This window comes from Lepidochelys kempii, chromosome 22 (assembly GCF_965140265.1).
Source record: "Lepidochelys kempii isolate rLepKem1 chromosome 22, rLepKem1.hap2, whole genome shotgun sequence".
In the NCBI taxonomy this organism is placed as follows: domain Eukaryota; kingdom Metazoa; phylum Chordata; order Testudines; family Cheloniidae; genus Lepidochelys; species Lepidochelys kempii.
Genome location: NC_133277.1, coordinates 19,738,105 through 19,763,553, shown reverse-complemented (window position 1 = coordinate 19,763,553; position 25,449 = coordinate 19,738,105). Strand labels below are relative to the sequence as shown.

General features: G+C 44.2%; 1 protein-coding gene across 6 annotated transcripts in view; it reads right to left on the bottom strand.

Moving 5' to 3' along the window:
* LOC140901580 (porphobilinogen deaminase-like) overlaps positions 1–24,778 on the bottom strand; it is a 29,713-nt gene extending 4,935 nt beyond the window's left edge. The window contains exons 1-18 of one of the 6 annotated variants that reach the window (XM_073320664.1): positions 24,553–24,778; positions 23,143–23,291; positions 22,805–22,940; positions 20,233–20,396; positions 19,857–20,104; positions 18,154–18,355; positions 12,573–12,629; positions 11,607–11,660; positions 8,884–8,956; positions 7,684–7,733; positions 7,541–7,596; positions 6,243–6,320; positions 5,385–5,462; positions 3,558–3,633; positions 2,334–2,447; positions 1,701–1,739; positions 1,085–1,204; positions 741–794 (exon numbers count right to left, since the gene is read on the bottom strand). In XM_073320664.1, coding sequence (XP_073176765.1) covers positions 741–794; positions 1,085–1,204; positions 1,701–1,739; positions 2,334–2,447; positions 3,558–3,633; positions 5,385–5,462; positions 6,243–6,320; positions 7,541–7,596; positions 7,684–7,733; positions 8,884–8,956; positions 11,607–11,660; positions 12,573–12,629; positions 18,154–18,355; positions 19,857–20,104; positions 20,233–20,396; positions 22,805–22,940; positions 23,143–23,291; positions 24,553–24,715 — 1,911 coding nt within the window. In that variant the 5' untranslated portion in view covers positions 24,716–24,778. Of the gene's footprint in view, positions 1–740; positions 795–1,084; positions 1,205–1,700; positions 1,740–2,333; positions 2,448–3,557; positions 3,634–5,384; positions 5,463–6,242; positions 6,321–7,540; positions 7,597–7,683; positions 7,734–8,883; positions 8,957–9,954; positions 10,713–11,606; positions 11,661–12,572; positions 12,664–18,065; positions 18,356–19,856; positions 20,105–20,232; positions 20,397–22,804; positions 22,941–23,142; positions 23,292–24,552 lie in introns of those variants that run through there. The other 5 variants (XM_073320662.1, XM_073320663.1, XM_073320665.1 and 2 more) reach the window with 5 other exon arrangements.
* Positions 24,779–25,449: the final 671 nt, after the last annotated feature.

Genomic DNA, 25,449 nt, shown 5'->3' with positions numbered 1-25,449 from the left:
GTAGTGTTTATATTTAATCTTGGGGAAGTTTTATCAATTATTTATCAAAGGAATAGGCTTTCTAGCCCCAGAGAAAGGCTTATCTACAGAATGGATGACAATCACCACTCATAATTATTGAGGGTAAATTAGAAGACTGCTAAGCCCTGTCCACAAAGTTCCATCATGTTTTCCCTGACACAGGGATTTTTTTCTTCTTCTTAGCTGTGTTACTGCTACACTTACATAAGAACAGCCATACTGGGTCAGACCAAAGGTCCACCCAGCCCAGTATCCTGTCTGCCGACAGTGGCCAATGCCAGGTGCCCCAGAAGGAGTGAACCTAACAGGTAATGATCAAGTGATCTCTCTCTCCTGCCATCCATCTCCACCCTCTGATAAACAGAGACTAGGGACACCATTCCTTAGCCATCCTGCCTAATAGCCATTAATGGACTTAACCTCCATGAATTTATTTAGTTCTCTTTTAAACCCTGTTATAGCCCTAGCCATCACAACCTCCTCAGACAAGGAGTTCCACAGGTTGACTGTGCGCTGTGTGAAGAACAACTTGTGTCGGCCTCGGTTATTTGACACCGCCCTACACAATGTTGTTTTGGTGGACTCAGCGTGGAGATGGCAAGGCTGTCCTCAGCTGCCAAGTATGCTTGCTGGAACTATTTTCAGGTGGCAGGGAAAAAGTGCATGTTGGAAAAATGTTCAGTGATGAACTCAAATAAAATACATTAAGTTCTTCTTACCTGGGAGTCTTTCAGCATGGTACTGACTGCTACAGGAACGCTACATCCACCCTCCTGAAACAGAAAGCACAGCAAACAGGTAAAAGTTGATGTCAAGGTTCCTATGTGACCCACCACGTCAGGACCTTTTGAAAAGCCTGTAGAACACAGACTCAGCTGTCATTCAGCCATGTACAGAAGAATAACCAGTGAACAGACACTTGAATCTAGTCTGTATTTAGCAGTTGTGGTAATGAAAACTAGGAGGTTTCTGATACCATGGTGTTGATTTAACAATACTACATGAGCATTTACTACTTCTCCTAGGGAGGAATTGGACAGAAAAGTGATGGTACCAAACCTACCAAGTGTCTCATAAAGGCTCTCTCGGCAATGCAGCACAGCACCGTTTCCGCATCATGCAAGGCGGATACCATATCCAATATCTCTTCGTCTCTAGCTCGGACCTCTACTGCTAAGGCACCCTGAAGGAAGAGAGAAACACTGTCCCCAGTCTTCATGCATCTCTAGTCTGCACTCTATTCGTCCCAAACCAATGAACCTGCATGACTTAGAGGCATTTCCACTGTCATGCTCTACCCCCTACACACACACAAATGTCATTGCTATAACATATGCATATATACATGGCAACAAGATGAGACCAGAAAGAAAAAGCTGAACATTACTAAACAAGTGAACTGCAGGATCACAGCTTCAGACTGATTCTTATCAGCTTGTTCTATATAGATGCTGACTCCTAATTGCATTAGTATGCTCTTGAAAGGCCATGTCTCAAGAGTAGAATGATCACTTATAACAGTGATGAGGTGCTAGCCTTTAATTAACAACTGCAGTACACTTCCCAAATGTAGCATGCATATAGAACAGCAGCCAGAAAAGGTGCAGAGTTGAAAACACAGTTGAAATGTTTGGTTGTTACACAGCAATCGGCTACTCAGCTGGCTTTTCATAGCATACCTGCCCAACAGCATAAAGGCAATCTTCAGGGTTTAATATCTGGAGAAAAAGCAAAGATTAGTTAATATGTTGTAATGCTAAACCCAAGATTATGCAAAATTTTTATTTAAAAAGCTCCAAAGAGCAGCAATTTAGGATGAGACTGAAATTATTTTCCATAAAGGAAGTGCAGTACAATGGTTATAGCAAGGAACTGGGAAGTAACAACTCTTGGGTTCTATTCCCAACTCTATACTACCTAGGGATGGTCATGCCCCAGCCCTGTGCCTCAATTTTCCCATCCATAAAATGGGTATAATGGTACTTATTTCATTGGAGGTTGTAATGTTTTATCAGAATTATCGATGTTTTTAAAGTGCCTGTTCATGAAGGATTTGGGCACTATAAAGGGCTCTGAAGTTTTCAGATGGACAAATGTTATTGACACGTGGAAAGAAGTGTGCTGAATGTGTCTTTGGAAGGGAACTGCAGTGGGTGGAACCTTCACTCCAATGCAGCCTAATCTCAAGATAATGCATATATGGATTCAGAGCAGATGTTATGCTCGTCCATGATGGGGCAGCTAAGGTTCCTGAAGGGGAATGGGTTAAGGGTCTGGAAGTGAATGGAATTTCCCACTATGCTTCTCCTCACCTGACCAATACGATTCTCCCAGCCCATCCTCCTCAGTCCAGCAGCAGCCAGAATTATGGCACTGAAGTTGTCCTTTTCATCCAGCTTTTTCAAGCGGGTGTTTAAATTTCCTCTCTACATAAAGGGTTAAGTGAGAAGCACAGAAACAACAATCTCCAAATTGAAAAGGAGTATCTGTGGCACCTCAGAGACTAACCAATTTATTTGAGCGTAAGCTTTTGTGAGCTACAGCTCACTTCATCGGATGCAAGCTCACGAAAGCTTACGCTCAAATAAATTGGTTAGTCTCTAAGGTGCCAGAAGTACTCCTTTTCTTTTTGCAAATACAGACCAACACGGCTGCTACTCTGAAATCTCCAAATTGGGACACTTTGCTTGCAGATCTTAACTCAGCCACTGGAGGCTGCTACTGCTGTAATCACCAAGGACTGTCACTCCTGCAGCTCGTCAGCCTGCTCCCTTCCTCTCTGCTTGGGCCTTTCCTTCCTTATCTCTTGTCCCAGAGCAACAGCAGTTACTCCCCATAGGGGATGGGGTATGCAGCGTCATACACAAGCAGGTCAGACTTCTGGATCAAACATAGATCAACTACAGAACTTCCTTCTCTGAGGCTGTCTACACTACCGTGGTAAGTCGACCTATGCTACGCAACTCCAGCTATGTGTCTCTTGCATAACTGAGTTGAGGAACTATCCTGGAAAACTTGTTCAGATGGTGGCAACCATTACTGTAAGAAAAGAATGGAATTTTGCTGTAGTTGTAAAGTAATCATTTGGACACTGGCTCTTTGGGGCTGGGACTGTGGACATGTCTCATGTAGCACTAAACATGTCAGCAGCTGACAAATAATTGTGCCTAATTAAAAAATAAGTTAAAGGGACAGAGACTGGGACAACAGAGCCTTTCACTGCTGGTCTGAATCCCACCCAAGCCATTAGTGACTGAATTGGAATGAGTTGTGTGTCTTATGCCAATTCCTCTTGTGAAGTGTATCTGCCTCTCAGATGATAGACTAATATTGGGCCCTTTCTCAGCAGAAAATACAGGGATTGAATGGGCCAGGGAGAGTAAACTCCTCTCTCACAGTAGTTTAGGAAGGCAGCATGAAGTTAGTTTGAGCAGAGGACAGGAAGCCTGGGTTCTAATCATAGCACCAAAGTGCTAGAGAAAAGCCAACTGTTATTCATTGAGATACCACTCCCGCACTCTGCCAGGAAAGGATACAATATCCCTGAATTCCAGCTGAGGGAACCGCCGTTTGAGCTGAGCTGCTCGCCGAAGTGAACTGGTTCCAATCACGCTTCAGAGGAAGCAAAGAAACAATTAAACAATTAGATTCATTCACTCACCTTTAGCTGGGGACAGGTTAGGAGCTTCCAGGGAAACACACACTACCTTTTTAAACTAGTCACAGAGCATTTGGGGATCTATCCAACATTCATAATGGCAGAAGGAAAAACTGAGAGATTTAACATGAGGCCTGACTAAATCTAGATGTAACCAGACTACCTGGTCTGCGAAACACAGTCTCTGTGGTAGGTTGTTAAGCCTTTGCAAAGCAGCCATTATGCCTTGTTAAGGATCTCTGAATCCTCAGTGGGCCACCATCTACAGAATGTAGCAATCCCCAAGCCTTATTTTCTCTTCAGATAAATGGAATAAAATGGTTTGGAAAGCAGGGACATCAGTCCTGGATCACAGAACACATGCCTGGGTGTGCAAGGTGAGGTCTGATAAACAAGTCCTGGAGAGTGCAGTGGGAGAGTTCTCTGGACAGCAAGGGGGACTGCCAGTCTGACCAGAGAGAAGACTATTTTCAAGGGATGTATGCTACTCACTTTTCTTTTTATCCCATAAAAAAGATGACAAGCCATCTCTACTTGAGGTTGTGAGAAGTGCAAATATACATCTGTGAAGCAAACAATTTCTTTTGTTTTATTTCTATTTTCTGTGTTTTAATTAAGATTACTGTCATCTGGGTAATTTCAACACAGACATCCCCAAAGAGAAAGGAGAGGGACTGAAAGTAAGTAATTTCTGGAACTTGCCCCCCCATCTCAGGGCTCGTACACACTAGTGCTTATATTGGTTTAACTTAAGTCACTCAGGGCTGTGAAAAGGCCACCCTACTGAGCGATGTGAGTTACAGCAACCTAAGCACCGGCGTGGACAGCGCTGTGTCAATGGGAGACACTCTCCCACCGACATAACCACTGCCGCTTGGGAAAGTGGAGTAATCATGCCGACGGGAGAGCTCTCTCCCGTCGGCATAGACTATCTGCACTAGGAGCGCTACAGTGGCACGGCTACGTCGGTAGACCTACACTGCAGTAGCGATTCTAGAGTAGACTAGTCCTTAGTCTGAGTCATGAAGTGTGGACAGAAAAATCTGCTCCTGCTGAATTGTGTTACCATCAGGGTGGATTAAGTGAATGCAACAGGAAAAGCCACAAGACCAAGGAGGAGAGGGAGTTGGCTGTGGTGTGGGTCACAAAAACACTGGGCCAAGTTCATCCCTGCTTTAAGTCCCTTGAACTCGGTGGAGATAGAATAAAGCTGAATGGCCGCTGTGTCAGTCAGGAAAGGGAGGAGGATTTTAGTGTGCACGGTGCTTTGAAGATATTTAGCGCTAAGAATTCATTTTGGGGCTTGTGGAGGATTTAGAAAATGTCAGATCTCAAAGGATGACTGGAGAGATGAGAGGTCATGTCTCGCTCATTTATTCAACAGCAGTAATTCTTTCCCAGGCCATAGTGATAATTATGGTTCTGGGATTCTTATTAAGTTTTTATTCCTTTATTGCTAATTCCTACAAATGGTTCACTTTAACTTAAATGAAAAAAACACACCACCACCACCACCACACCACACTGAAAACACCTCTTCATCTGTGCAAAGGGCAAGGGACAGATCAGAGTCTGGATGTTAAATGTATTAACACAGGGAGTTCACAAAGAATAATGAAGAGCAAGCGGTTTTGGTGTTGAGAAGTCTAAGCCTATCCCTTTTCATCACTCCATTTGTTCAACAACACCTCTCCCATCCACTCACCTCTTTTCAGGAAGGCTGTTGAGGGTTTTCCCATAGTTCTTGGGATGAAAAACGACAGCATCATGGGGATTTTCCCTTCTGCAAAGGGATACAGTGTAGACAAGACATTATTCCATAGGATGTGGCTAAATGGAAACAGTTCTGCTCATGGTCCTTAGTGGAGGTGCCTCTAACTTCCTTATCTTTAATCCACTACAAGGAGCAGGTTTCAGAGTAACAGCCGTGTTAGTCTGTATTCGCAAAAAGAAAAGGAGTACTTGTGGCACCTTAGAGACTAACCAATTTATTTGAGCATGAGCTTTTGTGAGCTACAGCTCACTTCATCAGATGCAAGTGAGCTGTAGCTCACGAAAGCTCATGCTCAAATAAATTGGTTAGTCTCTAAGGTGCCACAAGTACTCCTTTTCTTTTTACAAGGAGCACTTTCTTTTCCTTTTTCCATTTTTCCTTCTAATTAATCTAGAGCTGGTGAAGGTGCTGGTTTGACAATTCTGGACAGTCAGTTATCTACTCATCCACAGAGTAGGCACAGCACAGGCAGCGGAAGGGCAAGCTTCCCACAGGCACCACCTTCTGTCGACATGATTAAATCTGACCTGGAGCCCACCCAACCCTTCTTTAAGGAAGGGAGAGAGGGGTTCAGCCTTCATAGCCCATGGAATTTGGGCTCTCTCTCTCTCTTCTGAGGCAGGAAACAAGATGACAAGCACAGTGGCAAATTGTGCAGTACAGTTACCTACACAATGGGAAATAGATTGAGACTGACCAAACTCATCACACAGGATGCCAACAGTAAAAATGGTCCCTCTGGGGATTTTAAAACCCCTCAGGAAGTCAGGCCTCTCAAGGCACTCTTACTTGCAGATGGCCCCAATGGTGAAGCCAGGCGGGAGCGAAGTTGGCAGGTCCTTCAAGGAGTGAACAACCAGGTCAACTCTACAAGTTAGAGGAGAGAAAAGTCAGAGCATGGTGTGAGTGAAGGAGCCCATGGGGCACCTGCAGATGATCTGAGAAATAAAATTTCCACACTGGGCTTTAGTGTAGAAAGGGGGGCTGGAAATCAGGAATCTTGGGTTCTATTCCCAGTTCTTCTACTGATTCACTGTGCAACTTTAGACAAGTCTCTTCATCTCTCTGTGCCTCAGTTTTTCCATCTGTAACATTATGATATATATCTCCCGGGGCTGCTACATCATAAATATTTGCAAAATGATTTGAAGAGCCTGGTGTGGGTGCTGAAGACCTATACGCACATTGCACAGACACCCATCAACCTTGCAGTACACAGAGCTCAGTGGGATCAGATATCCCAGTCAGATTTAAATAACTATTTTTCAGTAGGCAGCAACCCAGAGCTCAAGCTGCCTGCATCACTTCATTCCACTGACATGGCCATCAAAAAAGGGCTTGAATCCTTGCAGCCTGAACTCACTGGGAGTCTTTCCACTGACTTCAGTGAGAGTTAGATCAGGCCCTTAGATGACAAGGACTCAAAGGGGAATCTTTAATTTTAATCCAAATTGAGACAAGTCCCTCGATCCATGTGCATCCCATACCCTAGCTGTAACATGAGGTAAAAAACAGCAATCTCCCTCAGTCACAACTGACATCTGAACCAAGGTTTCCCACAGAAATAAGTTACCCCAAAAAGAGCCTTAATCCTAATGCTTCCAGTTCTCCTGCACTGTTGGCAGTGAGTACAATTAACAGGCGGGAGGCTTTGGAGACTGTTTAATGCCCAGCTCTGAATCTGAGGCATCTACTGAAATTTCTGTATTCAAACTGTATGTGACCACTCAACGATGTGTATGTAACAAATAATACTGTTGCTCTAAAAATACCACAGGTTGCAGGGCATTGGTTCAACCAACTGATTGACGTGACCCATGACTTGTCATGTCATTACTGATTGACATGACACATTTTTTCTTTCAGCCACGTAAGCGCAACTAAAACAGTCAGGGAAGGAGACAGACTATGGATAGCACATTTCACAAGCCTATCATTCTCCAAAATGTTCTAAAAGAAGTTTGAATTACAAACAAGCCACTAGGGTGTGAATGTTTGTCTTGATTTCAGATGCAGACAGAATCTGCAGCACTGCCTGGGCCATTCCATGGCCTGCGGTAAGCAAGAGAAAGGATCAGAGCTCTTACTCATTTCTTTCCAGTGCATTTTCCAACTCCTTGGTAAAGAGGCTCTTCTCTCCAATCTAAATAGGGAGGGAGGAACATGAAGCATATTACCAACGTAGTCACATATAGTCTCACTCAATTCAAAGGAGGAAGAGGTCATTTACCTTGGAAAGAGCCGTGTCCAGGATCTTGTCTCCAGTTGTTGACATGGCAACTGTTCAAAGAGAGAGCTTTTTAAGAGCAGCAATACAGAGAGATCAGATAGGCCCAGACTCTGTAAGTCTCTGCGTGGTATGCAGCAAAAGGGTACATGGCTGCTGCATTGTAGTGCAGGTGTGAATGCAGGCTCCATGTAGCAGGAATATTCTAGGAGTACTCTGCACTAAGCAGGAGTAAAGATTAGGTCTCCTGGAAGTGTGCTGCCTTATTCCCAAGAGCACAGAGTAAGAAAAGGGAAGGCCATGAGAGTGTATCTAAGGACAGTAGTTTTAAGCAGGATCCTCATCACACTAACAAGACACTTTGCTTTGAGCACCTTCTCTGGCCTCACTCCTGCTACTAGGCAGGTGCTCAGCAGCCGTCCAACCAATGTAGCATTGGGGTCCTGACTGCGCCCTGTCTGGTTGATATAATTTTTTACTTATGCACTTGAACATGGACATACGGTGCATCTGGCTTGGAGCTAGACTAATACATGGTTACTCTATGGAGTGACAGTATCATAATCTGTATAGAAACTCAGGAACTCAATGCTCAGCGGTACATGGAATCCATCCTCTCCTTGCTCTGCAGACATTAGCATCTCTTGCTCAGTCACGTGAGCCTAACTGGATGGAACTGATCTGGATTCTCCACTTATGCAAACGCTGCAATCTCTCTTCCTTGGGCCAAGGGCTTCTTGCATAACAGATTTAATAATTTTATTAAGATGATGTTAAAATAAAAAGAAAACGGTACAGAGTTTAAGCATAGAAGTTTCTGGTTATCAGGGAATAAGGTACAGATTATCAAGGGGTGTGAAATTCGGTTTAGGATTGGGTGGCGTAAGGAATACATAATCTGCAATATGCCCGATTGGGGGTAAAAGGTTAACGGGTCAAAGTACAGACATTGAGATATGGGGGTATGTTGTTCATATAATGGCTATGTTCAGGTGTGGAGTATAATGAGTGGATACGATGATGAGGACAGATTTACCCTCATTTGGTGAGATTTAATGTTCAGTGAGTTTATGGTTCTAGTTCATATGGTCCAATGGGAAAAGTCTCTCGGTCCCTTTCTCATAGCTGATGCAGGATGTCGTTACGCATCAAACCATCCCACTCCAGCTGCTCCTTGCCTCTGAGCAGCATTTGAACACTTACCAATCTCAAAATGAAGGCTGAGGTATCGCTTGCGAAGCATTTCCACTACACTGTCTGTCTGAATCCGGGCCAGCTGCAGTTTAAAAACAGAAGGCAAAGTCCATTGTGAGATGGCATGCGTTCAGTACATCAGCCAAAAGAAGCTTTTCTATTCTTAGACATTGTCAAATGCACCCACCAAAGCTTCCAAAACACAAGCATTAATGGAAATAAATAGAAGTCTTAGCATAGTGCTACAGAAAAACAAACCCTACCCCTGCATAATGATCACAACACCCAGCTGAAGAAAGTATTACCATCCCTGCTTTACAGATGGAGAAACAAAAACAGAGTTGGAGTGACCTGCCCTCTGGTCAGAAAGTGAGTCAGTGGTAGGGTCAGAATTAGAGCACTGTAAAGACATAGCAGACAAAATGTCTTCAGTTAGAAGTAGTGGTTTAAACAGGGGACTGGAAGTTCTATTTTCAGCTCTCCCACTGACCTGCTATGTTCTGTGGCCAGTCATTTCAGCTCTTTGTGCCTCAGTGACATTATCTTTAAAGTGGAGACAGTACTTACCCACCTATCTGTGAAGTGCCATCACTGGGTGAATGGAACTAAAGAAACACAATGATGTGCCTTTGTAATTTTTAAAGTGAGTCAGACTGAGCATTGTGCACAGTGCTAGAGAATAGGTCTTGCAGTAAGGGGCACCCATTGTTATAAGAAAGCAGACTAAATAGCCTGGTGATTCCCACCTCAATGAGTGATGAGCTAAAATGCAGCATATCTGCTGTGTGCTTTTTATGAATGCTAAACTTTAGTATTGCTGCGTGATTCTGCAAGGAGCCAAGATTAAGATTTGTCTGCAGGAATTGTGATCTATATGAGCAGAGGTATGTCCGAAAGTTGTGCAAAAGGAGAACAGACAGAGCAAACCGCAGGGTTTGGAGGCTGCAAAAGGCCCTGGTACCTGTAGATGGGACACATTTAATTTACACTCTGGAAGGGGGAGGATCACATAAAATAGTCCAGTCCACCACCACTATCCTACTCAAGCAGAAGGCAGAGGATCCCTCCATAGATCCTGACCTTGTGAGAGGCAATGTAGTCTAGTAGTCACAGCTGAAGATGAACCAGGAAGCCTAGTTTCTAATCTTTCTCTGCTACTGATGCTCTGAGTGGCCCTGGGCAAGTCATGGGTTTCCACATGCGTAAAATGAGTCCAACAAACTTCCCCTTTGTAACGTGCTGTGAGATTCTGGGTGAAAGGCACAGGTGCTATAAGTGCAAAGTGTTGATAATGATAATTCTTAACAATAGATTAGGAGATCACACACGGAGGAGAAATGCAACGTCCCACCCTTCAATGCCCATCTGTGTCATCTTCTAGCCTCCCGCAAAGTACAGAGCCATGCCTGCGCCTAACTTCCAGAGTAGGCAAGATTATCTCAAAACAAAGGCCCAAGACACATTTATCTCTCTTTGCAAACTTGCTCTTCCCAGCTGCAGCTAGATAGCAAGATATCCTATATCCTCCCTCCCAGGCCTTTGTGAGCATCAACGCACCCGAAGTTTTGCCTCCATATAAGATATTTGGTTATTGGATATAGCAAAATGAAGACACAAAGGGATTCTACTGAAAGAGGAGTGCAATCACCTCCTTGTTTCTTGAGCTACTCCATGAGCTTGGTGCTGATGGAATGTGCCAACTGACAGCCATTGGGACTAAAGTTCTGTTTATTCAAAATAGATACAGTCCAGGTGGCATCAAGGCAAGCTTGTCCCACATAGCTGTAAAAACCATGCCTCAGCCCCAACATGGAGGGATCCCCTGTAGGAGAGCTCAGTCTCACGGCCCATTGAATCTCGGGCCTTCCTACGGGGACTGCCAACAAGGAGGCCTATTACAGTGCAACTCTGATGACAGAATAGTTATTTCTAATTCATAGAAGTCACTCTTTCGCAAAGATATCGTTACTCCAGTCTAGGGTCTGAGGAGGACTTGGGCTTTTGGTTTGAGAAAGATAGCTCATCTGCATAAACAAATATAAGTAAATTTATTTCCATCTAATAATACTTTGTGCTTAATACAAGGATCTTAAGGTGCTTTACTAATATGAATGAATGAAGCCTCATGCCCCAGACTTTCTGTGAAGTATCCACAAATTGTCCCCATTTTACAGATGAGAAAATGGCAGCACAGTTAAATAAAGAGCTAAATTTTCAAGAGCTTGGGTGCCCAAACTTGAAACATCTGGATCCCAATTTCCATCTGCACCTTCTAGTGACTTGAGGTAAGAAAACTCAGCACCTCTGAAAATCAGGTGCTCGGTACGTAAGACCTGGGCACCCAAAATCTAGAAGCCACTTTTTTGAAGATGTGGCCCTAAGAGACTTGCCATAAATCACACCGTGTCAGTGGTAGAGACGGGAACAGAACAAGGGAATACTGATTCCTAGTCTTTCACTCTGACCACTAGACAACACTTCCCTATTGAACAGGAAACCTGATAGATGCTGGACTTCATTTGGGTTTAATCTATAAATAACAGAGATACACACTTATTTCCAGAGGGTAACTGCTGTACATCATATTTTTAAAGTTAAAATCAGCCACCCAGATTTTCTGCTTTTAGGAGATGCAGCTATAGGGTTCTCAAGTCACAACTGTCCCCATTGAACAGAGACTCAGCAATATGGCCATACCAGAAAAGAAGCTAATACAATAAGCAAAAACTCACCTGACTCTTCCTGGTGCCCACTCGGATAACTCTGTTTTTCAGGCCATTTTCATCCTATGAACAATGTGTTTCACATATTTTAAAAATTAAAGCAAATCCCCCAAATCCATAATTGTGCAGGTTTTCTTTCCAGTGCTGTCTGCCAACTGAAAGCTCATTCCACCGCAGCTAAATGTGTTCCCCAAGTGGCAACCGCATCTTCCTAAACTGAGCAAAATATCAAATATTTAAACTAACACACGAGAAGGTTTGCAAAGAGTATAAACTCCTGTTGGGAAATGTGCAGCACTCCCAGAAGGCACTCACTGTCTTGCAGTATTGGACCCTAGAGCTCAATTCTGTGAGCACTAGCAGACATAGCACACACTACTGTGAACAGTCCTATTGACTTTTGTAGTAAGCGTTTGCAGGATTGGAAATCATATGTGTTGTATTATTAAGTTCATAAATGTTCAGCTATTCACAAAAAGTCATTAAGAAAAACACTTAGTCCTTATATAGAACTTTTCACTTTCAAAATGCTGTGCAAACATTAACTTATATCTGCATATTTATGGAAGTCTTTACAAAATGATCAAACTTTTAACTTAATTAATACCCAGCTAGGACTGATCTATTCAGTAAATGGCAGAATTAGAGGGATAAGTGGTATAATCCCTTTACTCTCTCACCCTCTCCTTTTGATTTAAGCACTATATTTCAACTAAGACAAACAGTGCAGAGACCACAACCTTAGGTACCTTTTACTTGTAATTGTTTTCTAAAAATGGGAAAGTAATATTGTTTGATTTTTGTTTTCTCCCACCCCCTTAAAACTGTAAAGGGAAGGTGAGTAGATTTTAAGCCTGACCTATTAAATTATCCCGACAGATTTGCAGAGCTGAGATATACACATTATTTTATTACGAGATATACAATTACCATGAACAATCTAAGCCCTGACGAATGCAAAGTCTGTTCCTTTACCTGAGTGCTCCTCAGTGTCTTGTTCTCCATTGCTATGGACTTTTCCAACCCCAATGCCTGTTATGTGAAAGAGAAGAAGACGCTCCTTGAACTGGGAAAGAGGAGAGGAGGGACGTTATTGCCTCAGCTGCCTAGCACAATGTGTGCCAGACCATGTGCTAGAGAGAAGGGCTGTTCCGTTTGTGACCCAGACCCTTCTGGCGTAGCATGGACACACAGATAAGAGGTGACAGGCATGCTACAGTATGTGCTGCACTACGATATTGGGAAGGAAAGGCCTTCAGAAAGCAGGGATGGGTGTGACCAGCACTTAGGAATGGAGGTTACCAGTTCTGCAGAGAACGAAATTCAGCTGCAGGAGCTGCCTCAGCAGAGCTGTCCAGCTTCTGTACGGAAAAAAAAATTGTGCTGAATCACTAGGAAGAAAGGATGGCAGAAGGAAACCGTCTCTCCCTCAGTGACACCCGCTCAAGCCCTTTGCTACCTGTTATACCCCCAGATCTGTGTATGGCAGCTAATGCATTACCCAACAGAACAGTCACAAGGTGGCTATTTTCACAGGTGAACAATGATCATTTTCACCAAGATATTCTTTCGTGGGAGAGGGACACACCATGTGGCTTCGTACAAAGCAGAGACTCCAGCTCTATCACCCATCCTCAAGGCAATGGAGCACAATTTCTTTACAACTACCACAAGCTATGTGAATTGACAAAGGGCAGCGAGCCAAGAGACCTAGGTTTTATCCAGAACTTGGCCCTCGATTTGCCTTGTAACTTTGAACAATAATTTAACCACTCTTCTTCAGTTTCCCTTTCTATAAAACAGCTCCTTGTAAAGTACATTTGATTTTTTTAATTAGACTGATATTAAATAAGGCCTCATGTACTAATGGGCAGGGTTAAACGCTCATTCTTATCTCTAAGCTCAGAAGCGGTCTCAGCCCAGTGGAAAACCACTTGTGTTGAAATCTTTGACTGACAGCAGGGTTAATAAAAATACTCAACCCTTACACAAAACCGTACCTTCAGAGCATTAACTAATTTGGTTTCAACGTCAATCATTTGGGACCTATTGCTACCTTAATCTAGGATTCTCAAGAGTCATATGTTCACAGATTACAATTATTAAAATATGTACAATCTTTAGTTTTCATAGTTGGCTCGCTTTACTCCCAAGTACCATGAACAGTGTTCATTTTAGCAGGTGTATGGTTATACACCTGAAGAGAAACAGTCAATAGAAAAAGATTCCCATTTGATCACATCACATGAAGACAGACAAGTAAACACTGACAAATGTTATAGGTGCTTGCGTACAAATGCAAAAAGCGTAAACGCTAAGATGGGTGAACTTGGTGCCTGTTGTTAAGTGAGAATATTGATGTAACAGGCATCACAGAAACTTGGTGGAATGATGACAATCAATGGGACAGTAACATCAGGATACAAAACACATGGGAATGACAGAGTAGGTTGTGCTGGTGGGGTAGTGGCACTATATATAAAAGAAAGCACAGAATCAAATATAGTAAAAACCTTAAATGAACCAAACTGTACCACAGAATCTCTATGGATAGAAATGCCATGCTGGAATAAGAGTGCAACAGTAGGAATGTACTACCGACCACCTGACCAGAATGTTGACAACGGTAACTGTGAAATGCTCAGGGAGATTAGAGAGGCTATAAAAATAGAAAACTCAATAATAATGGGGGGTTTCAAATATTCCCATATTGACTGGGTGCATGTCACCCCAGAAGGGATGCAGAAATAAAGTTTCTAGACACCATTAGTGACTGCTTCTTGAGGCAGCTAGTCCTGGCACCTACAAGGTAAAGAGGTAATTCTTGGCTTAGTCCTAAGCGGAGCATAGGATCTGGTTCAAGAGGTGAATATAACTGAACCACTCAGTAATAGTGACCATAGTGTAAATAAATTTAACATCCTTGTAGGGAGGAAATACAAAAGAAGCCCACCACAGTAGCATTTAACTTCAAAAAGGGGAACTACACAAAAATGAGGAAGCTAGTTAAATGGAAGTTAAAAGGAACAATCACAAGAGTGAAAAGCCTGCGAGTGCACAGAAACTTTTTAAAAACCACCATATTAGACATTCAAACTAAATGTATATCCCAAAGGAAAAAATAAACCAGTAACAGGAGCAAATAAATGCCACCATGACGGAACAGAATGAAAAAGGCAGTTAGAGACAAAAAGGAATCCTTCAAAAATTGGAAGTCAAATCCTACTGAGGAAAACAGAAAAGAACAAACTCTGGCAAATCCAGTATAAAAGTATAATTTGGCAGGCCTAATTAGCAGCTAGCAAGAGACACAAAACTAACAGTCAATTTTTTTAAAGTACATCAGAAGCAGGAAGCCTGCCAAACCACCAGTGAGGCCCCTGAATGAATAAGGTGCTAAAGGAACACTTGAAGAAGACAAAGCCATTGAGGAGGAGATCAGTGAATTCTTCGCATCCCTCTTCACTGCAGAGGGCCACACATGAGCCATACAAATATGAGCAACTGGCCCAGATTGTGGTGTCAGTGGACAAGGGTTTGGAACAAACTGATAAATTAAACAGTAATAAATTGTCAGGTCCAGATGGTATTCATCCAAGAGTTCTACAGGAATTCAAATATGAAATTTCAGAACTCCTAAGTGTAGTATGTAATCTATTGCTTAAATCAGCCTCTGTACCAGATGACTGGAAGGTAGCTAATATAATGCAGATTTTTAAAAAAAAGGCTCTAGAGGTGATTAGGGATGTAAAAGGTTAAATGGTTAACCAGTAAGCGGCAGCCAGCCTGCAGGAGCCCCAGCCAGGCAGCCCCAAAGACCCCAGCTCCTCTCCCTTTCATCCCGACATAATTTCAATACTTTAAATTATTAGAGTAAATGTTTTAAACTGTATTTACATCCCTAGAGGTGATCCTGGCAATTACAGGCCGGTAAGCCTAACTTCAATATTAGGTAAATTGGGTGAAACCGTAGTAAACAAAAGGATTATCTGATACGCACATGAACACAATTTGTTGGAAAAGAGTTAACACTGCTTTTGTAAAGAGCAATCACGTTTGACCAATCTATTAGAATTCTTTGTAGGGGTCGACAAATATGTGGACACGGGTGATTGAGTGGATACAGTGTACTTGGACTTTGAGAAAGCCTTTGACCATGTCCCTCACCAAAGGCTTTTAGCAGTGTAGGCAGTCATGGGATAAGAGGGAAGGTCCTCTTGTGGATCAGTAACTGATGAAAGAACAGAAAACAAAGGTGAGGAATAAATGGTTCGTTTTCACAGCAGAAAAAGGTAAACGGTGGGTTACATCAAGGATCTGTATTGGAACCTATACTGTTCCACATATTCATAAGGCCATGAACAGTGAGGTGGCAAAGTTTGCTGATGGTATAAAGTTACTCAAGACAGTTAAGTCCAGAGCTGACACTGAAGAGTTACAAAGGGATCTCTCAAAACTGGGTGACTGGGCAACAAAATGGCAGATGAAATTCAATGCCAATAAATGCAAAATAATGCACACTGGAAAACATATCTCAACTACACATACAAAATGATGGGTCTAAATTAGCTGTTACCACTCAAGATAGATCTCGGAATCATCATGGAAAGTTTTCTGAAAACATCCATTGCAGCAGTCGTCAAAATGGCTAACAGAATGTAAGGAACCATTTGGAAAGGGATACATAATAAGAGAAAATACCATAATGACACGATAAATCCATGGTATGCCCACATCTTGAATACTGCATACAATTCTGGTTGCCACATCTCAAAAAAGATATATTAGAACTCAAAAAAATACAGAGAAGGGGAACAACGATTAGGGGAATGCAACAGCTTTAATATGAGTAGAGATTAAAAAGACTGGGACTGTCATTCAACGTAGAAAGTAAATGATGAAGTGGGGATATGCTGAGGTCTATAAAATCATGAATGGTGTCAAGAGAGTAAATAAGGAAGATTTATTTACCACTTCACATAACACAAGACCCAGGGGTCACCCGATGAAATTAACAGGCAACAGATTTAAAAGAAAGGTAAATACTTCCTCAAAAACTGCATAGTTTACCTGTGGAACTCGTAAACGTGTCAGGGGATGCAGTCAAGGCCAAAACAACAAATGGTTTCTAATAGGAATTAGATAAGTTCATGGAGGATAAGTCCATCAATGGCTATTGGCCAAGATGGTCAGGGATGCAACATTGTATGTCCCTAAACATCTAACTGCAAGAAGCTGGGACTGGATGACAGGGGTTGAATCATTCAGTAACTGCCCTAATCTGTTCATTCCCTCTGACGCATCTACCACTGGCCACTGTCAGAAGACAGGATAATGCACCTGATGGACCACTGGTCTCACCCAGTATGGTCACTCTTATGTTTAACCCTCTCTGTCCCTGTGCCTCCTTTCCCTACACCACATACGGCCGTCTCCTCAAGACTCACAAACCAGAAAAGTTAAATCTCTGGAAGGAGATGTCAAATTCATTCTGTGGCAAGGCCCAAATTTAATTTTCAATTACAGTCCACAGGCCAAAGAACGTGTTCAGGACAACACGCTCTCCTCGATGCACAGACCTTCTACTGAGATCAATGGCAGGTTACCACAGAGATCAGTAGTAGAATCTGGCTTTTAATAACAGAACTGTCAGTAATTATTTGTTCAGTCCCTTATTATCACATTCAGACTCATGCAACAGGAAAATCTGCTTCCCTTCAGGTACACCGTTATTTCTGCCCTTTGTTTCTCTTCCCGCCTTATCCTCCTTTCTCTGTTTCCGTCCCTCAACTCGGTCTTCAGATATTTCCTCCTCTCTTCCCTCTGCATTTCCTTCTTAGCAGCAATTCCCATCTCCTTCCCCATACCACTCACCAACTGGTCATCAATTACATAATTAATGCTTACATTCAAGTGTCCATTATAAGGCTTAAAAATGAATACTCCACTGAGATTAATGAGAGAGTTCACACCTCTCAAAGCTACTGTGTCTCAGACTGTCTGCAGATTCAGGAAGATTATGAACTGAGGCATTCTTGTTGATTCACATTTGAAGAAGTTTCCTTCACAGCCACAAGGACTAGATTTTTTTTTTTTTTTAAATAAAAATCTTAGATTCTGCCACATCTGAAATAAATCCATCACAGGGAACAAGGTGTTTGACCCTCTGCTCTAGACAGTGACATATTTCACTTGCTACGCTCCTCATCAGGTAAATGTCATAAGTGCCCGCAAGGCTAGGTGTTCCTTCCACTCAATGCTGTCGAAAGCCCTCTACAGATCTGCATAAGAGACTAAGTTGTCTACAATGACTTGGCTGTGCAGAGAAGCTGTTAGCTCATCTGATATATAACTCACTTACAGACAAGGTCAGTGAAGTCGCATCTTCTACTGGTCCCTCACCCACCTTCTCTCGCCAATATTCTGGGAGCAACAAGGCAACAACGACACTGCCGACATATAACTCACTTGTCCAAAGTGCTGTCTTCTCAACCTCTCATCTGTGGAGCTTTTACAATTCTGAAGCCATAAAACGCAGATTAAGAAGGTGGCTTGCCTCAAGTTTGGTCTGCGTATCCCTCTCCTGAAGCGCATGGATCTTCCCATCTCTAGTCAGCACGTAGAGAGACCCCCACTCTGCTAAGACATCCACCACGTCATCGAAGACCGAGCTGTACGCGATGAACTTGTTACATAGGTCGTAGACATTCAAGATTTGCTTGTCGGAGTTCTGCGGGTCGCTCCCAGCAAACTCTGATCTGGATACCAGAAGAAAGAGCAAGAGTTTAACACACATGCTCTTGGATTTCTGAGTCACATTCTCAATAGCGTCTCCTTAACACACTTAGAGCCGGGATACAAACCCCTGAACAACCATGCGAGTATGTCGTACGTTGTTAGTCCACATACTAGATGGGAGAAATCATATCTGAGTTATAAAAGGGTGGTGACAGATCCCACTGGCTCTGGAGGGTGGTGCATACCGCTATCCCAGGAGCAATGACTGGATTCTGTAGATTCAGATCAATCCATAGCAGCTTTTGCCAGAGCTCTAATACTAATCACATGCCACAGTAATGTCAGTCAACACCTGGGACGATTCTCGGGGTGCCCAGGACTGAGAGTCACCTTGTTACCCACTCAGCCTCCAGCTAGAGAGAGATTTGCTGCTGCTTAACTGGGTGTCAGCTCCCTGACACTTCCAGCCTGTTAGCCCCCAAACCATCTCCTCTGGGCTATGTCACCCCTTACTTTGCCTTGCAGGTTAACGACAGGTGCACTCCAGTTCCGAAATCCCTTTGAAGCCTTCCCCTGTAGCGTTCAGCTCCTTAATCACTGAACACTCACAGTAATAAGAGGTTTGCTGTCCCCTAAGGCAACAGCGTACACATCATCTTGAATGATTCTGCTCAGGAGCAGCATCCCGTACAATACTACAGCACTGAGTTCCACTTAGAGTGAAAACAATCATAAGTTTATCATCAAAGATCAAGATTTATGAGATAGTGAGTAAGGATAATGGAAACAGAAGGGTTACCTATCAAACAAAATTGTAACACCATTCCTAGACACTAACCTGAACTGTCTGACCTTCTGTCCAAATAAGATTATCTTACCCAAAGCCTTTTTGCAGGGTTTTCAGCCAAACCTGATTGAGACCCTATTTTCATGAATGTAATCGCACCACCCGATTACCTCCTAGGCAGAGGAATTCAGGATGGTTTCCTTGTCCCCAGATACAGTCTAGTAAATCGCTGAAGTGCATCTCTGGAAAAGGTTCTGAGCCCCTTGCTGTTCTGCTCTTCCTGTTAAATCTCACAATTCTTCCTCTGCATTTAGCTCAGACTGGGGATGGCGAATGAGACAATACGTGTCAACAGACGGACGGACAGATCTCTTTGTTCTGGCAGGAAATCAGTTCTTCACCGCTGCTGGGGATTAACACCTTGATACAAACTATCAGAACACATTTCCAGTGGATATACACATAACTCCTTACACAGCAGCCGTACCTACATTTACGAGGATAATCATAACCATTTAAAACCCGCAACTGGTACTCTTTCTGAATGAATACTATGAAAGCGACAGGCCTGTTAGGAGTTGCTGTTACAGACCAGCGAGCCCTCTGCCAGCTGAGAGCAATGGGGATCTGTGTCACAACAGCCTTGCACAACAAAGCGCCAGGAGAGCTGCAAAGAACAAAAACTGCACAGTGAATACATGTAAAATGGTCTCATCTGCTTCCTGGAGTCTTACTTTGGAGAGCTCTTCCGGTCCTTGGAAACGATGACGAGGTATCCCCGATACCAGTGAACGATCAACTTCTGTCCCTCAAAGGCAAAGCAGGGGCCACGCTCATCTGGCTGGTACAGATACACACATTCGTTTCCTGCCACAATGAACTGGAGGTCCTGGGAGGGGTCGCTGAGCGTGGAGCAGCGTAAACCGCAACCATGCGTGTCCAGCTCCAGACGAGGATAATCTTTCACCGACAGCATATAGGACTGTGAAGGAAATATGATTTTTTAGAGATTACATCGAACGGCAGATTGGTGATAAATAACCAGGCGCCGTTACAATCAGTGGGCCAGAGTCTGACCTCCATTACAGCTTTGTCAAGCCAATATCTTACCTGGATGTTCTCCGTGGTGACAACAAAAAGGTGGGTGATTTTCCCAGACTGGCGGAAGGCAAGGCCAGTGACTGGGTAATTGCCTTCATGTAAGATCTGGGTCTTACTGTGTCGGTCTCGTGTGATGTCCCCTTTTGTAAGCACAACGCTTCCATCTGCAAAGCCTGTTGAAGGAAAAGGACTAAACTGTTTATGTCTATGGCACTTTCCAAACATTGACTAGTATTAAGTCCAAGGCAGCTGCAGTCAGCTGGATCCTCCTTGTTGTTTCCCAGACAGATATGCGTACCGGGGCGGTCCCACGGTCTTCTCACTTCACGGACACATGTATCAAACTCCTTTCCTGAGTAGGGTCTACCAGGACTTCTTCACGGCCATCTCCTGGCCCAGTGCAAAGCTCTCCTGTTTGAGAAAGTCCGTTTCTTACACGGACGCTTTCTTTATGGTTTATTTTCTCCTATTGCTCTTTTTTGTTTTGCTTTGCTACAACAGATGCCTGACTCGCTGGAACCAGTTTTGTGTAACAGTTGTTTTAAAGCACACAGTGCGCCTCATGTACATAATTAGCACTATAAAAGTCAACATTGTAAAACGGAAGGAAACCAGTTGGTCAAAAGTCACATTTTTAGAACAAGTCTCTGGACAAGTTACTGATCCACGAGAAGACCTTCTCTCTTATCCCATGACTATTTAGCCTGCATAAGAGCCTTTGGTGATGGACCTCGTCAAAGGCTTCCTGAAAGTCCTAGTACGCTATATCCACTGGATCACCTTTGTCCAAGTGATTGTTGACACCCTCAAAGAATCCAAATAAGTTGGTGAGGCGCGACTTTCCTTTACAAAAAGCCGTGCTGATTCTTCCCCCAACAAATCGTGCTCATCTGCCCCTTGTGGGTTCCAGAACTAGCTGCTCCAAGAAGCAGTCACTCATGCCGTCTCAAAATTTTATCTCTGCGTCACGCCACAACGTGACATTCACCCAGTCGTCATAAGGCAAGCTGAAATCACCCATTATAACTGCGCTTTCTGCTTCTAGAGCCTCTCTCCAGCCAACCTTATCATTTCAGAATCGCTGTCACCATCCCGGTCAGGTGGTTGGTAACCTATGCCTACTGCTATACCTTTTTTTAGTCAAGCATGCAACCGGGACCAGATTTCCAATTAGGCACGTGCCTAGGGGCACTGGCGTTCTAGGGTCATGTAAAAGTTAAAGGTGGGTTAAAAGTTAAAAAGTTTGTACATATGTGGTTAAAAGTGGTTAGCGTAAGCTTATTTTAAAAATGATAGACAACCCAATGATACAGTAGAACCTCAGCGTTACGGACACCTCGGGAATGGAGGTTGTCCGTAACTCTGAACAAGACCGTACAGACTTCAGACACCGAGTGGGGTTGGGACTGCAGGTAGCGGGGAGTCAGGGCTCTGGGGGTATCAGGGCTTCTGACCCTTGGGAGCACCAGGGCTCAGGCCTTTAGATCTCAGGGGAGTGCTGGGGCTTCAGCCCCAAGGCTCCATTCCCGCCTTCTGCCTGGGGGGCGGGGGCGCCAGAGCTCGTACAGCCCCGCTCCCAGTTTCAGCAGGGGAGGGTCACGCCGGGGCTGAAACCAGCGCTCCCCTCGTAGCTAAAGCCCCAAGCCCCAGCACCCTGCCCTCCGGGGCTGAAGCCGGGAAAAGAACTGCGGGATTTCAGCCCCAGCACTCCCTCCGGGTCTAAAGCCCTTAGCCTGGTGCTCCCGAGGGTCAGAAGCCTGGACCCTTTTAACTACTGAAGGATAACTTTTAAAAAGATATGGACTGTGAGGCTATCACTAGCGCGTTTGCGAAGCAAAAGTCAAGGAAGGAAACATGTGCAGTAAAGTAGCACTTACCTGCTACCAATGTGATTGTTTTAATCACATTTATTCAATACAATAACAAAAAAATACATATTTAAAATTACAAAAAACACAAACATCAGCTGTAAGCGGGGGTGAGGAGAGGGCGGCGGCGCTGAAGATGCTGTGCCGTAGGGCGCGGAAGGTATAAATCCGGCCGAGCATGCAATTTCTATCCATAGTGAGTCTATGGTACAGTTTGTTTCATTTCAGATTGGCACCTTATTTGACTACGGTTTCTTTAACATACAATGCAACTCCCCCACCAGTGTTACGTTCTTTATCTTTCCTATATATTTTATAGCCTGGTATTACCATATTGCAAAACCCATTCTCCTCCGCCTGAACAAAATCTCAATTTGGGGTCAAAATTACCCGAGTGTCCTTTTTGTTTCTGTTCTTTCCTTTCTTGCAATATAGAAAAAGAGTATGTACCTAACTTTTAAACCTCAATAGAACATTAAATCTTGTTTTATGGTAAAAATTATGGTAAAAATCAAGATTTGCCAAACTTTTGCAAGTAATTACTGGCATTCTCAACTAGCGTCAGGTTCATTCTCTTTAGGGTGAAAAGCATGTGACGTGAAAATGTCAGAACGCTCTACGCTGCCTTCTGTAGGACCAATCCATTTTCATTCCATCATATTAACTTCAGAGTTTGTTCGGCACCTTCAGGAGGCGTTTGGCTTTTCACTTACCGATAGCCATGAAGTTAAGAGTCTCATGGACAGTTATGCAGGACACAACTGTAGGTTTGTTACCCGGTATTGCTGGGAAAATCCTTGTGCAAAGAGGATTCCCACCATCTCGTTTCTCTAAGTTCCAGACTTTAACCTGCAAACAACACAGACAGAATGTGAGTAGATATGGTCTTAAGGTATATTGGGGCCACAACCTGGTCCCTTTTAAGCCCATAGGGTGAGAATTTAACACACTGTTTTTACACCAAAGACATTCCCAAACTAATCCCAATACATTGTTCTTCCTCAGAAAAGCACACAAGATGAGCTCATGTCCTCTTTGTCATTTCACTTACCAGCGGGTTAATGCCTTCTTCATCTTCACCAACAGAAACCAAGATGCTGTGCTGCTTCAGCTGGTACAGGTGAGTCACCCTCAGCTTGTAAGCCTGGAAACTGCTCAGCTGAAGGGAGCGTGGCAAGAACCAGATCTGACCCTCCATATGTAGAGGATAGTCAAGGTACTCAGAGAAAACAAAATGAAACCACACATATCACAACCAAACCCTTCTTAAGCTACCCTTATTTATTGACAGCTGGCCAAATATACTTATACTAGCTATTGTTCCAGTCACTGAAGCGATCGCAGGGCAACAAAACATTTAGTGAACATTTTAACGTGCAGGTGACCTGGAGTTGGAAGAGGCAGACGTTTTCTATATGCCAAAGGGCAACTGAAAAACAAAACAACAGCTCGGCGCACACCTAACAGACGTCCTACTTTAGTTTAGGGCCCAGTGCTGCGAGGTACTAAACACTTTTGACGACTCCCAATGAGAAGCGCCTCACGGGAGGCTTTCAGAACCTTGCTATATAGAACCCATAGCGTATTTCAAGATGAGGGTGGTCACCTTGTTTCTAGTACATAGATGAAATAGAGTACACTAGGCAAAACTTTCTAGTTCTTACCAGCAGTGATTCTCAGCCACGCAGAACACATTCACAAGTGTCTTCACGTGCATCATGCAACAAAGAAAATGGACCACACTTCCTAAAGCCTGAGCGATTCCAAAAACACACAATATGTCAGCAAAACCACACCTTGCGGTTTCAGTGAGTGCTTACCATACCCCAGTTAACTACCCAAAACTCTCTTTCTATAAAGGAGAAATATTCTGAAGTTTGACTGCATTATACATCACTCACACACTTTCCATTTCATTTCTTCACAAAACAGGCAACGCACAGGTGGTGGGAGAGCAAGTTTCTTCCACTCCACACCATCAGTGTGTCTCAGCCCCACTCAGAAGCCCTCTCCTCTAGGAGTAAGTGGGAGTTCAGGCCACACAGCTCACCCAGCCCTGGACCCGTGGGCTGAGATTAGTGGGGGACAATTTAGTGACGTGAAGCAGACATGCAAATATTTGAACATTACACCACCAGCCAGGCACGGGGAGCAACCTTGTCACGAAGCTGCCGACCCTGGATGGCGCGATCTCACTGGCCTTCCCCATCGGTTGGCAGCAGCGGCAGGTGGCTCAATCTGTGCATTTCCCTCTGACGCCCAAAGGGGAAAGGCCTTGGCCACTCCTAAATCTCATCCCGCCGCACTGGCGCCCAAAGAGGGGGAAAGGCGCCCAACCTCTCTCCTACCCGCTAGCATTAAAAGGGGGCGGGGGAATCCCTGCTTCACTGCCCGCGCTAACCTCCAAGGTGGGGGAGGTCGCCAGACGGCGTCCTCCTGAGGGAGCCCCGGGCAAGGATATCCCCAAAAACCAGGCTGCCTCTGCCCGAGTCGCAGACGGTGATGCCCGGCGGAAGGGCGAAGGGCTTCGCTCCGCCGGCTCCGCCCCCGTCGGGCCCGGCCGGCTCCTTCACCGTCTCCCTGTCAAAGAACACGAAGCGGCGCCACTGCAGGTAAGCAGCCATCTTGCCGACCAGAGCTGGACCGGGCAGGGGTCAGCTGACCGGGCCGCCGAGAACCGCCTCTCCTTGCGCACGTGACGGACGGCGGCCGGAGACCGTGTCACGTGGGACGCCGGGCAGGCGCCGTCCGCCGAGCCGCTGCTGGGAGCTGTAGTTTTCCGGCGTGCGCGGGCGCCCCCTTGCGCCTGCGGCCCTGCAAACTCCCGTGGCCTGCGGCACAACCGTCTGGCCACGCAGCATGTTTGCAGCACGTTTACAATAACCCCTACCCAGCCTCAGGCGAGGTACTTATTGATAGGCCTTGTGCTCGATGGACAGCGGAGTGATTGTCAACACTGAAATAATGTAGGAGGAACAGGATTCGATAACGCTCATTAGACGTTCACAGAGGGCCTGGCTTACCGATGCATAATGCTTCCATGTAGCAACATTGCTTTTTTTATGTTATTGTACATACTGCCTCAAACCAATCTCCAGGAAGGGCCCGCCAGAGGACAGCAGGCCAAACGCTAGAGCTAACCATTTTAAATACCTAAAATCATAGATTCCCTAGGGTAGTTTGATGGATCCTGTTAAGGTTACAATAATGCAGACAAGGTAACAAGTAACAAAAAACAAGTATTTCACACAAAAACTACACAACACTTTTTTGTTTTAACCTAAAACCGCTTAAGTTCTCCCACTCTAGCAGTGAGTTTTCTTTGCCTGCTTTTGCCTCATTAGCCCCACTGGGCATA